At 40.5% G+C, this 14,386-nt stretch overlaps 1 protein-coding gene across 4 annotated transcripts in view; it reads left to right on the forward strand.

Annotated features, from left to right (window-relative positions):
- Positions 1–14,386, forward strand: part of dgkg (diacylglycerol kinase, gamma) — a 44,406-nt gene that overhangs the window by 23,082 nt on the left and 6,938 nt on the right. For 3 of the 4 annotated variants that reach the window (XM_085920852.1, XM_085920851.1, XM_085920853.1), the window contains 3 exons: positions 4,204–4,268; positions 8,453–8,543; positions 8,707–8,908. In XM_085920852.1, the coding sequence (XP_085776978.1) occupies positions 4,204–4,268; positions 8,453–8,543; positions 8,707–8,908 (358 nt within the window). Of the gene's footprint in view, positions 1–4,203; positions 4,269–8,452; positions 8,590–8,706; positions 8,909–14,386 lie in introns of all 4 variants that reach the window. The other variant, XR_015067285.1, reaches the window with a different exon arrangement.

Consider the following 14,386-nt stretch of genomic DNA (forward strand, 5'->3'; position numbering starts at 1 on the left):
CAAGGTTTGGGTGCCATGGTGACATCATGCTAGATGTGCGCTTCCACAGTTACAGTACATGACGCTGACTGAGTTGCATGGTGTGGAGCATGTGGTGGGCTTGTCCAAGGCGATGCTAGCGTCTGTTTTTTTATTCTAGTTGTCATGTTGTGAATGCAACTTTTTTTTTTCCTTTGAGGATCTTACGTCTCAGTTCAAAGATGATATGAAAAACAAGTACTGAAGGTAGTTTTACAGCAGCGCGTTCATCAAATTCACTCGATTAAGAGCCAGCTTATTTCATAGTGTGTCTTAGCTGCGCAGCCGCTGATTGTTTTTTTTTTTTTTTTTGTCCAAACACACATTTAAACTTTTTTGTATTTCCATGTAAATGTAATCTGCAAAAGGCCTTCAGAATCTCAATTGCTGGCATAGGATAAGTGGTTCAAAAGATGGATGGATGAATGGATGGATGGATGGATGGATGGATGGATGGATGGATGGATGGATGGATGGATGGATGGATGGATGGATGGATGGATGGATGGATGGATGGATGGATGGATGGATGGATGGATGGATGGATGGATGGATGGATGGATGGATGGATGGATGGGGATGGGGATGGACGGATAGGCGGACAAATGCCACTGGTGTGTTCAGTGAAAATTAACAAAAATGAGATTAACCACAGTAAAGATTTAACAGGTTTTTCCCTTAATAAATGAAATTACTATTTAAAAATCACTTTTTGTTAACTTGGGTTGTTTTTGCGTGATATTTAATATTTGAAGATTCTAAACAGTAGATAGACTATGCAAAAAAAAAAAAAAGAAATAAATTGTGTTTGTTCACGTGAAGCCAGCTTGTTTAATGACACTCACTCAAGTACAACTGTAATTGTGGCGTGGGTAGCGGAGGAGCAGAGGAATTTGAAAACTCTCCATTGCAGAGTCGATATACCTGAGCACATCCAATAGGAGTGGATTTATTCAGTACAGTGCATGCATGCATGCGCAGTTGCACACACACACACACACACACACACACACACACACACACACACACACACACACACCCATTAAGCCTTATAAAACAGAAAGTGTGATTTGATGTTTTACAGTGTATAGAACCCCGTGCGAGTGCGTGTGTGCATTTGTGCTTGTACTGGATGTGCATGCACGTGCTTACACTCGGATGCACAAGAACATGTGCTGCAAGCTGATTCTTCTGTTGAGGGCTGGCAGGGGGTCTCCTTACCATTTCCGAATGTTTACTATAACACTTCTCTTGATCACTTGCCAAGATGGTGTCAACTGTGACGCACCTTTCATGATACGCATATAACCACGTAACATAAGCGCTGTATGTAAAAACATCCTGAGCGTTCATTCACAGTGCTTGACAGGCAGCAACAAAATAGTAGATAGAATTAAGTGTAAAACAACCTATTAATCAACTTTTTTTTTTTAAAACAGCTAGATAACCTTTGCTAGAAGTTAGCTACTTTACAATCAGGTTGATGAATTACCTAATTAGTTAACTTATTCGATATAACTCATGACCCAACTATTTGAATAATGGATTGCTAAATGACTAGATAGCACCTTGATTGCCTTAGTTGTTGTTATTCTATTTCCAGCAATCGCTTTGGTATTGCCAAGAGTAGATAGCCTTCTAATTTCAACAACAAAATGAATGAAAACAATAACTTGTTTTTGTGGGGTCACGTGTGTGACCTCAGTGCTCTTGAGCAGAGTTCCTCTGGTCTTGAAGAGTCGGCAGGTGTCGCTCAGCATGGTTATTCATTACCGTCCATTATTCATAACCTGGCGTGGACCTGGCAGCTGCTGACTTCCTGTCACTGATACTTCCCCTGACCTTCAGCGAATGCCAGCAATACTCCAATGCAGGCGCGCACGCATGCACACAGACACATACTCGCATGCCGACACACATACTGTATCTCGATTGCACACAATTTGTTTTTTTGGGCCGAATAAGCCTGCAGGCTCTCTCAGCAAAGATTGAACGTTGTACATCTAATGGTATGAACAAGTACACTAACTGCGCACTTAAATAGTGTATTCTACTCAAAAACAGTAAGGGATAATTAATTGTCTTCAATTTTTGGATGCACTATATGCTTTATCTAATTTGACTTCCTCTTTATTTTAGAATGCATTTGTCCAACAGTGAATGCTGCATTTTGGTTCAATTAAATTTGCCGCTTAAACATTCTGCTTATATTGTCACATCATGAAAGCAAGATGATGGCCGACAATTGATCAAGGGTTGTTGAAAACCTTCATGAATCAAACACCCGTTGCGAATTTTGCCGTTTATTTCTTTGTTGGTTAACGACAAGTTGTACAAAAGTACCGAAACATTGAACAGTTGAACATGCATTAAAAAGTTTCGAAAAAGGTTTACCTAAAAAGGTTATGATGAGTTTTAAGTGCTCCCTGAAAATTTGATATCGGTAGTTTCTCTACCGTGAAAGTTGTTCAACAAAATGTACCAAATGAATGAACAAAACACTTCTGATTCTGGTTTAGATGGTTGTTATGGTTACAGATAGTACCTCAATCATGTTTGTCAAGATTATGCAAGTCACGAGTTTCACGAGAATGAGGAAACAAACATCGGCGGATATAATCGTCTCCAACTGTGGATTCGTGCTGCTGTGACTCCACCCCCCACATGCCCCGTACTGTATGAATTATATCAGACTTGTTTGGCTGTTTAACCACATTAGTTCTAGCGAGGCAGGGCTAATAATTCGGCCAGCCAGATTGAGATAATGACTGAGGGTCAGACATTCGAGGCCATGCCGTGTCTAATGTTGTTGGGTTCAACCGAGGATCCAGCGTGTCCAGATGTTAACGCAATTCCATCAACGGATTCGCGCCACATTCGTTCTATTTAAGTGTTTTCGGAATGTCTCGTTGCCAGCTTGCTCCCAGTGTGACACTAGCATTGCTAATCTAGTACTTGGTAACTCATTATAGTTAGGATGCATTTTTGGAAGAAGTCCGTCTTGGAAATCTATTTTGTACGTCTGAGTCCAAGTCAATTTCTTGTTAGAATTTAAGTTGTACATGTCGGTGTAGATGCTTCTGTCCAAGGGGTCATGTCGGTTTGACCTTTACAGTCACACTTCCTGTTTCGCTAGCTTTAGGATCAAAACAACTATAATGCTAGCGGCGACTGGAAGGAAGAGCAAATATTTTCTGATTTTCTGATGTGACAGTCTTGTTTTGCAAAGCTTCGTGTGGTCCTGAACCCGGATGAAAATGTCCTTGCACACCCCGAGGCCTTTATTAATGCCCCTCCTCCTCGCCCATCAAATCGGCCATGTTTTCCACATTTGTGCCTCGCTGTGGTCATTGTAGTCACCTTGCCGTGTTTCACGACACGTGAAAGAGCCCCACATTCCTCATGGTTCATCTTAGTCCATCAAATTGCCTGAGATGTCCCGTCGCTTGGCGGGTTTCAGGTTCTCTGCCAATTAAAGCGGCGCTGGCGCTTCTATTTTGAGACATGAAATTTGCTGATGCCGCCAGATAGGCGCAACGGTGTCCGTCAGGCCACGCTCGAGGTGCAATCTTGCAGCCAGCCGATAAACTCCATTTAAGGTTCTGATCACAAGTGAGATTAACTTGCGTACTTGACGATCGTCAAGTGCACAATTTTATCATGATTTTTGTTGTTGTTGTTTTTACTTGGGTCACCGATTGTCAGAATCAAAAGTAGTAGAAGGTACCTCGTCACAGTCAGACAAATTATATTGAAATTTGAAAAAAGGTGAATAGTGAGTTTTTTTTTTTTCAATGAATGTATTTTATATTGATACTTATTTTGATTGTTTTTAAAATTTTTCATTTAGCAAGTCAAGAGTACAGTTGAATGTTTTTACCCAGATGAGAATAAAACATTTATTCCCCACCATTTTGACTATCCAACATAATTCTTCTTTGCACTTTGGCTTCTTTTTACAATTATCGTGAAAAATATTTGTGCATTGTGTTTCGCATTTTTTTTTTTTTTAAAGCAAAATAGGAAACACAACACGGCAAGGAATCATGAGCCATAGCTTCCATCTCGGACTAATTGAGGTGCCTTTCCCCTTAGAGGTTTATAATGGGGAAGGTCATTTAAAAGAGAACATAAACTCTAATGCTGGCATTGTTTATGGTGAAGCGTATGTTCTTTCCCTCTCAGGATGCCTCCATCGCCCATCGCTTCCATCTGATGAGGGAGAAGCACCCGGAGAAGTTCAACAGCAGGTTAGGAGATGAACATTTAAAAGTCTAAAAATGTTCTGTGATGGTCGCTTTCTTACTCGGAGTGTATTTTGCAATGTGTTTTATTATGTAGATTACTTAGTTACTTTGCATAGCCAGAAGCTGACCTTACACTTTTAATATGGAAATGTGAACCAATCAGCACAGGTCAATAGCTACCTGCCCAGCTGGATTGACACTCCATACACGTCACTGTGCGTAATCGAATGAGAGCCAATTGAAAAAGTCAACAGTCTTTGGTCAGATATTATTTATCCTCTGCATAGAACGACTCATGTTAGTGTTATACTGATGATTTGAGAGGATTTGACAAACATTTCCAAATGTGATCCCTTGCCTGAAATTACAATGAATTAATGTTTCCAAGGTATTTGTGAAATATAGTTAAAAAGTGAATTTTTAACAGATGTGGTATTAAATATTACAAAAATAGTACTGAAGTGCCAGTATTAGCTCATCACATCCTTTCCAGCACTCCAAACATTTGCTTGTGGGCTCCTCCCTGCTGACAAGGCAGTTAAGTAAAAATGCTTGTTCCGCCATCCTAGTGGGAACAGCCTGTTTGCATATTAGCATGAATTCAGCCGTCTCCAACTACTCTGGCTAGGAACTCCGAGTATGAGTGTTATTGAGACATCTCGTTTACTCTTTGAATTTGAATAATTGATTTGCAGCTCTTCCATTTGCTGTCCTGTATGTATTGGTGACGCCAATGGCTGGTGGAGGTTGGCAAAAAAACAAAAAAAAATAGCTTTTAGATCACGACAAGCAGTTTGCTTATCTCTACTTCTACTTTGCAGTTGCTGTTTATAACTTAATTTGCAATAACTTAATGCCAAGATTTCAAATTCCCAGAGGAAAGGCGTTCCCATACCCTCGAATAATAATAATAAAGGACAGAATCTTGCAGTGTAATGCTAATAAACTACATGAGTGACAAGTGAGCTCCTTATGGCCACCGTCACATTGAGCCCCCGGCGATAGCGCTAAAGTGTCACTTTAGCGACACGCTAATCAACACTATTTACAGTAAGCCAACACTGAAGGCTATTGTTCATCTGTGAATGATCCTCTGCAGAGCTACAGACATCTGATTGACAGCGTCAACTGTTCCTTTGTGAGGATGACTTGGCACTATGCGTTCCATTCAGAAACGTTTGACTTGAAAAGATGTTTTGTTTGGTTTTATTTTATCTCCGCGGGTGACATGATGATCGATCGCCTTTGACCCAGAGAGGAAGCCCGTAGCGACATTAACTCGCTGCTGTTTTTGTCCTCTTTTCCACTCACATATGTTGCCACTTGTGTCTTTTCATGCATGTCTCACACTCTCACGCACGCACACACACACACACACACACACACACACATATACACACACACACACACACACACACACACACACACAACCACCCCCATCCTCTAGCATCATCTTGCCATCCAGGGCATCTTAGAACAGAGACTGTGTGTGATGTGAACCCAGGTGCCAGGGAGTTTTTACACAAGCTAACAAGGCTGACAAATTAAGCATTCACGTGACGGTAATGATGTTGAACGAACCCTGACTAATTTGCTTTTTTTGCAAACGTTCGCCCTTCACTGGGTGGGATATGGGAAATGGCTCCCATAATTACTACAGCGCTCAGGGCACAGAAATATTTTTCTTCTCGCTATCTCTAGTCTGAAAAGTGACACATTTCTGATCAAAGTGGTTGACGCCACTCGTATTTGTGCAGACTTGTCTTTGTAATATTTTGGGACACATGCTAGAAATGACAACTGTCACTCATGCACGTTAGCTTGGCTTGTTGCTACGGACATTACAATCTCTACTTGGTTGCATTCAGTCTCCTCTCTGTCTCTAAGCTGATTTTGTAAAAACATAAACCTGTTCACCCCATTAATACTAAACAAATCATTTGTGTATTTTGTGCAGTGTAAATTAATTGATTGATTTTTTTTTTGTCTTTTGGTGACCTCATATCCACAAATTAACAAAACCACTGTTGACCCTTGACCTTTTAATCATTAGCTCTCTTTCATGTGAACTGCCTAAAGAAAATGAAGTCATCAACTGATTAGCGAGGGATCAGACTCTCACCACCTCTTTGACCTCTGTCCCACAACCTTGTGGCCGGCTCTAGTGACGTTTAAGCTCATCAGCACTTTTTGTTCTCATTTTCGTGGTGACAATTGGGACAATCCTATCTAATACTGGTTAGTGTTAAAATAATTGAAAACAAATTCTAGTTTCTTTCGTTCTTAGTTGTAAGATATATCTTATTTTATAAGATAAGATACTTCAAGTACAATTAAACTGCAGTATAATTATATTAACTAGTTGTCATGGCGGATACCAGATCTCAAGAATCAGACCATATTATGTCAAAATAATGATCATCAAGCAATTTTACATTTTTCCATTAAAAAAAGAACCTACAGAAAGTAGACACAACAAATTTTGGAGTGCACATTAATTTTCATTTGTCCAAATCCCTTTTATGATCTGATTTTGAGCAGCACACAGAACTATTTTAAGTGCAGAGTTGGAGGAGGAGAGAACCAGTGTGGTCAAGAGGTCACTGCTCATGTTAAGGATTAAAAGAGATGCTTATCAGGAGAGAAGGGGAATCATATGGTTGGAGGCATGCATAGCTCTGCTCTAGCACCTGAACTGCGTTTTCACAACACACTTCCACCCATAGTGTACCGGCACTGAGGCCGGGTTGTTCTTAAGATCTATGATCTGTCCCGATCTGTTTGGAATCAGTCATCTACAGTTGCTTAACTTGCTATGGGCAAACAACACCGGAAATAAACCTGGCTCTAATTGGTGGTGGGATGAAGAAATGAGTCTTGTGGAATGTGAGTTAATTACATCTTTGCAGGCCGTCTCCAGTGGAAACTGTTTAATGAGTAGCGACACTTTTCCTTTTGGAGCAATGCAACGGTTCCTAATTGTGATGTCACATTAAGTCACAATCATTCCTTCTGACAAAACTTCCTAGGGGAGTTGAGACGCTTTAGCCACTTTCACACTGAAGATTAAAGTGGGGAATTTTATGCCTTTCTCAGGTTGAAGCTGAAGTCAACCAGCAACTTTTGCAAAATACCGCGTCATCCTGTGAAAAAAAATTCCAAACTGTATGGAAGCACGCTCAGACAAGCTATGCCACTTGGTATAAAATGTGGTTTTCGACACTAGAGGAACATCAGAGCAAGCTGGGCTGAAAGTGAAAATAAAGTAAAGCTAAGTATACCATCATTTTTAGAATGACGAGGTGCTTGTGCTGAACATTTTGGCAGGCTCCGACATTCCCTTGTCACACGGAGCTGTTGCATCAATAGAGCGCTATTGCCTGATGTCAAGCGTGCCTTGGCACTCGTTAATCATATGAGATGTACAGTATGTCATTTGCCGAGTGATGTAGGTCGAGATGTTTCAGATTTAGGTGCGGGAAACGTAATCATCCGAATGACGTGGATTTGTCGTCATTCTTAACTTCACACATCCTTCCTGAAATCCAAAAAACGAATGCCCCATTTCCACCACAGGAAGATTCCATCCATCCATCCATCCATCCATCCATCCATCCATCCATCCATCCATCCATCCATCCATCCATCCATCCATCCATCCATCCATCCATCCATCCATTTTCAGCACTGCTTGACTCGGAGCTATCACATCCAACATGGACGCCAATCGAATCACACTTTCCAAAACTGTTCCATTTCATTAAAGAGTGAGAGAAATGACACCACATCCATCATGACATATCTGTCTGCTAGGTGCTTCTGGCCAGTGCCGCTTGGACTGGCTTCTTGGTGGCGATTGGTTTTTGTTCTGATTTGTAATGTCCTCCGGGAGTGTTTCGCCAGCGGTGACGTATGTACAGTATTCGGGTAAATACGGTCACTGAGGACATTTCATGTGGACAGTTATGACGACAAAAGGCACACAATGATTGGATTCATGCGGGTTTTAGGTGCTGTTGGGGAGTTTTGGCCTGGTGGGTCACATTACCCTGAGCTGTCCTGAAAGCTTTTTGAAATGACTCAAGGCAACAGACCGATTCAATCTGTCAACAAAAATAACATGTGACCTCAACATGAGAGCAATTCATGTGCCCTTGATTGAAAATGTTTTTTGCTTTGCTCCTCAGAATGAAGAACAAGTTGTGGTACTTTGAGTTCGGCACCACCGAAACCATTTCAGCCACTTGCAAAAAGCTCAACGAGTGCATTGAGGTTGAGGTGAGTCATCACTTGAGAATCGGCAAGAGCGATGAGCGTATGGGAGGTAATTTTCAAATCACAAAGACCTCAATTTAGAGCTTCTGTTCCATTCTGGTCAGTAGCAGGCTTTATTATTATCTATGCTGTCTAAAAATAAAAAAAACAACTTTTCGTGATGCAGTGCGACGGCATCATATTGGACCTGAGCAACACCTCCTTGGAGGGCATCGCAGTGCTCAACATTCCCAGCATGCACGGTGGCTCCAATCTGTGGGGCGAGACCAAGAGGCGGCGTAGCTACAACCGCATGAGCAAGAAAGTTTCTGAGCGGATTCCAAGCAGCACCGTCACCGACCCTAAAGAGCTCAAGTTTTGCATGCAAGGTGAGTGATTGACAACAACAGAACTGGTTCTGTCTCTTTCCATGCACAATGAGAAGACTTCAGTGACTCTTTTTCGTGCACAGCCATTAGCCTAAAGCGTGCAGCACTCATTCAGAGGCATTAGCATAACATATTTGTTCAAGTCTAGTGTAATTGTGAGCACTATGACGAGGAATGGCTTTTTATGCTAGAGGTGCTTTTGTTGTGAACCATTCAGGGAAATTATAAACATTCAAAAAAAAAAAAGCCACCATATCACCCATATCATTGGTGGATGTCATCATATTTCATTCATAAATGTAATAGCAGCATGCATCAAACCCTCAATGGAGAAATCAATTTCTTAAATGCAATATTAATATTATCATTTTTTATATATATTTAAACACACCAACCTGGCAGACATCATGTTGCGAGTGTCTGTGAGCGCCTTTGTGGCCTTTTCTGGTCTCTGCTTTAAGCGCTGACCTGATTCCTCCACAAGGTCCTTTAAGTATCCTCTTAAAGTAACACTCACAGGACTCGCTCCCAGTTGTATTGTTATCTCATCACGCCAACTGACCAGAAATACAATACTGTACTCTCCACTCCGCTAGCTTCGTAGTCTACTTAACCTCGTGCTGATTAAGCGCCTGTTTTTGACCTCTTGTCTAAAGTACAAGTAGATTATGACATTGAAATTCCATTGATTTGTCATGCCAAACAAATAGACAAATAAAACAGCTTTTAATGTGTACTTTTGTCTGTTGTGCATATTATAGGACTTTGCTAATGTTAGTTTGGCCTTCTGAATTTAAGATTACTTTGAATCAGTGGCCTAGTGGTAGAGTGTCCGCCCTGAGACTGGAAGGTTGTGGCTTCAAACCCCGGCCGGGTCATACCAAAGACTGTAAAACCCAGGGACCTATTGCCTCCCTGCTTGGCACTCAGCATTAAGGGTTGGAATTGGGGGGGTTAGATCACCAAATGATTCCCGAGCGCGACACCACTGCTGCTCACTGCTCCCCTCTCCCCCAGAGGATGGATCAAAATCACATGGGGATAGATTAAATGCAGAGGACAAATTTCACCACACCCAGATGTGTGTGTGACGATGGATCTATCAAAAAGACTATGGATCATTATTTTGTGATTATAAAGTAATTTGTTGTATCTGAAGTAATAAAAAAGGTAAAATGGACAATGATTTGATTTGGATTAAAAATCTGACATGATGCATTAATGGTGCGCTTTATAGTCCGGTGCACCTTATATAAGGACAAAGTTTTGAATTGGCCCATTAATTAAAGGTGCGCCTTATAGTTCGGTGCGCCTTATAGTCCGGAAAATACGGTAATACCATTTCATGGAACAAACATTTGTTGTTTTGGTGGTAAGTATTAATCAGTCTTTCTTGCCTTGATGGCTTACCACTCAGATATTCGCGTGTGATGTAACAGACCTTAAAGCACGCGCTGGAATTTTACAATTCATTTTATTAGCTTCTGCTGTCAATTCTATTCGAGAACAGGACTCATGGCACAGGCCTGTGTGCATGCGTGTATGCCTTTGTCATACACCTAATTGCTTATGGCAGTAGCATTGTCTGGTGTAGTAAAGTGAAGCTTTTAAATCCATTTGCTGGAGTTAATGTAATCTTCCAAAGCGACCCGGAGTGCTTTGCGAATAGCCCGCGGCGCGTGCGTGTCTGCACCGCTTTCATCTCGTCGTGTGATGCCTGCACGTAGCCGAGACGGGACTCAGGTATACTGTATGATAGCGTCATTCATGTCCCTTGAAATGAAGCAAATCATCTCTTGTACATATTTACCAAAAGGCCTTAGGTCATTTTGACGGATATTGGTATTTAAAACGGCAAGTTCGCTCTGCTGGAAGGGATGTCATGCCATCCCTTCAAGGAAGATTAGGTTTTCTTTGCTCTCTCATAGCTAATTAGCAGAGCAACTTAATCAAATTACATTAAAGAGGCGGTGCACACGCCAAGGAAGAACTGACCCTAAAATTTAAACGGTATCATTGGACTATTAAAAAATCATCCACTGTCAAACAAGAAGGAGCTAGCCGTTCTCTATCAATGCATCTATTTTCTTTTTGTCCTCATGAGGGTCTTGGAGAGCTGAAACTTATGTCACTTGACAGACTTGCCTTTTGACTGCTTGCACATGTGAATGACCCACTGCAATATAAATAACTTGAATGTGTGACCCACAAAAACACAGTTTGTCCAACTTTTAACAAATTGGACTTTGGGACATTTACATGTCAATGATTAACGCTCGTTTGGTAGTTAGCAGGATTGTGCAAAAACTACATAACCAATTTTAGCTGATCTTCCAGATCTAAATGAATGCACAAATTTAATCATTAAGTCAAACTGTCTCAGAAGTTAAGAGGGCACAATCGTACATAACAGTCTTGTCGCTGGTGTGACGACACCCGCACGGCAATGACGGGAAACGGATTTACGTATAAACTCTTCTTGGTGTGGTTTACTCCCTCTTCACCATTTATCAGTGCGCCATCGCGACCTCCCTTGTTGACTTCCTCTCTGCGCCCAGATCCAATTTCCTCAACTTCCTGCCACTAAATAAATAACATAAATAAAAAGGGGTTTTAGCAAGCGGGAATCAGAACAAACTGCAGTATTTAGTTGACATAATAAGAACTTAGAGTGTGCTGTATTGTATAATTTAATGTCCAAAAATGGGAGGCTGATAAATGTGAAGGAATTTCATTACAATTACTTCATATATAATTGTTAATCCAGTTAATGGGAAAACCAGTTCTTACAGTGTGGTTTTATTTATTTATTTATTTATTTATTTATTTACTTTAAAACAAAAGAAAAATACTTTTTATTTCAGTGACTTTGATATGCTTGTTGCCTTAAGTGCCACATACAATGAAAAGCATGTATCTTCAAATTTTGAAAGTTTTCTTCTGAATTCCTCTATCAAGAGAGCAATTCAAGAAATTTGGACATAGAGACTCTGGAGAATATATCTTTTTTTATTCATCATGGGTCCGTCGCTAGTGTGCTCCCGCCTACAGTGGCTGACAACGCTCACGCTGGGAGCTGCCACATCGTTGGCTATTTTAGGTCCATTGCATCCAGAGATGACAAATTGCTTTTGTTCTCACCGAACAAAAACAGCAGACTATAATTACCCTGATGCCACTGCCAGTGTACGCCCACCCCGACTGATTTGCGAGGCTCGAAATGTTTCCTGTAGGAAGTCACTGAGCTGTTGAGTGACTGGTGGGAAAGTGGGTGACTTTCCACTGACATGTTTACTGTAAGTATTACAACTGCTTAGCCTGTTCAGCGGGTCAAAAATTTGAATCCTTTGTCATATTTTCAATCTGTTTGTGGCCAACATCAAGTGAAACGAAACATTTTTGGTTTTAATTTCATTCTTGGACAGTAGGGTAGTAACAAGGTGTTCTTAGTTGCATGGCCAAGTGCTCTCCCCCGACTTTTACCTCCCTCGGATAAGATCCACTGTAGTTCCTTCGGCCATCTGCCACCACTCGGACCATCCCAAGACAATAACAGGCAGCTAGTGGGGAAAAATACACAAATATGTTTGTCTAAAATTGTTACATTCTGTAGAATTTGAATGATGTACAATGAAAGCTGTAAACAATGCTCAAAGAAATAATTCCGTCTTTTCTTGAATGTATCCTCACCAGCCAGTCTAGTATTTAGACAAGAAACATGTTAAATATGTAACCTATCAGAAAAATGAACAAAATGTAGTCCGCTCATCCGTTTGACCTTCATCTTTGTTCGGAACACTAATACCGGGCTTGAAACCCTAATTTGAAACATTCACTCTTGCTTTAAATGCTTACCTGGGCTTGAAACTATGTTTTGAATTCCTACTCATTGCTAGAAAACCCCTGAAAAGTGCAAAAAAAAATTACATGTAACTGTTAGGAGAGATACACAGTATTGCTCATATAAAGAATGATTCACTGGAATCAGGCTGGAATAAGACAAAACAAAGAGGCAGTAATTCTCAGTGACTTGGCAAAGCAAATGCCATCCCATCCCAGGATGCATTGCTGCATGCTGGCATTATGTAAGAGGCTGTTCTCATCTATTCTTAGCCCTACCTTGCCGATGCTGTTTGATGGCCGCTTCCAAAGCGCACCCTATGCGAGAACACAGAGCACAGTAGGGCTACTCCGCCATCGTGCCTCAACGCAGCAGGGCAAGGGCAGGTTGGTGTGTCCATGTTTGGCACTAGTAGGAAGCAGAGGAGTGCAAGTGAATGTAGGCGTGCACGCAAGAAAGGAGGGGAATTATATTAAATACTATAAATGGTGATATAATGTGTTAATGGTATTTAACACTTCAGCCAAATCTTCTATGTTGTGTATGTTTTGTACGCTCAAATTCCTTTAGATCGAAGCATATTTCGGCTATGCAGAGGTGATATAGGTACTAAAGTACCGTATTTGCCTGAATATAAGACGACCCCGATTTTAAGACGACCCTCTCGTTTTATTTCAATGCAAAAAAACCTCGTCCTATATTCGGGCCAATACAGTATTCACATTCTTAAGCTTAATGAATGTCTTACTTTTGGGGAGCTTGTTTCAAGGGTTAAACTGTAAGGTAATTTTAAAAAAGTTTTGTAAGATTATACTGCTAAAACACTTTGAAATTCAATTATTAATATAAGGGTTATGGTTTCAAATTAGGGTTCCAAGCTCAGGTGGCAATCCTTCTTGCCAAACACTTCTGAGTTTGTTTTGTCAATGTCCTTAATGCTCCATGGTTGAACAGTACAGTGAAAACACACAAATATAAAATTCAAACACTCGCGAGCAGCTGCAGAAGACCAAACCAGACAGTTGTTGTGACCTCCGGCTTGTCCCAATGTACTGTACAATAATTACGCTTATCAAACCAATTTATTTTGTCACATTATTTCATTTTACCATGTTTATACACAATACAATTCTATTTTTTATTGATAAGAACAAATTGGAGATTTGTAATGTTTTTGGCGTGGCTAGAATTAATTAATGAAATTTCAATTCATTTAAATGTTAACATTTTGGTCGCTGGAGTGCTTAGCCAGCTATGCTAATAAGGTTAGCTCTGCAACATTTTTAATCAACCTATACTATTTAATGAGTATAGTAGTAAATAGATAGATCTTTGTCTCAATCAGACTATTGCTATGTTAGATTCAATCTTGATTTGTGCATGATTTCCCTGCTCCCATTGCTATGGAGTATTTAAACTTGAAGGATGGATTTGATGCTTCTTTTCTCCATTTTCATTTTACGCTTAACTAATATGTGAACGATGAGTCAGACAAAGTGAAAACACAACTTGTATTGTTTTTCCTGGCCGGCAGTGCTGACTCATCTTATAAGCTCATCAGTGTGCAAAAACAAAAAGTTAGTCATTAGCTGCTTGTTGACAACAAGTTTGGGCAAAAATCCCACTTTATAATCACA

The sequence above is a fragment of the Syngnathus leptorhynchus genome, chromosome 9 (genome assembly GCF_054491065.1).
Source record: "Syngnathus leptorhynchus isolate UIUO chromosome 9, UIUO_Slep, whole genome shotgun sequence".
Classification (NCBI taxonomy): domain Eukaryota; kingdom Metazoa; phylum Chordata; class Actinopteri; order Syngnathiformes; family Syngnathidae; genus Syngnathus; species Syngnathus leptorhynchus.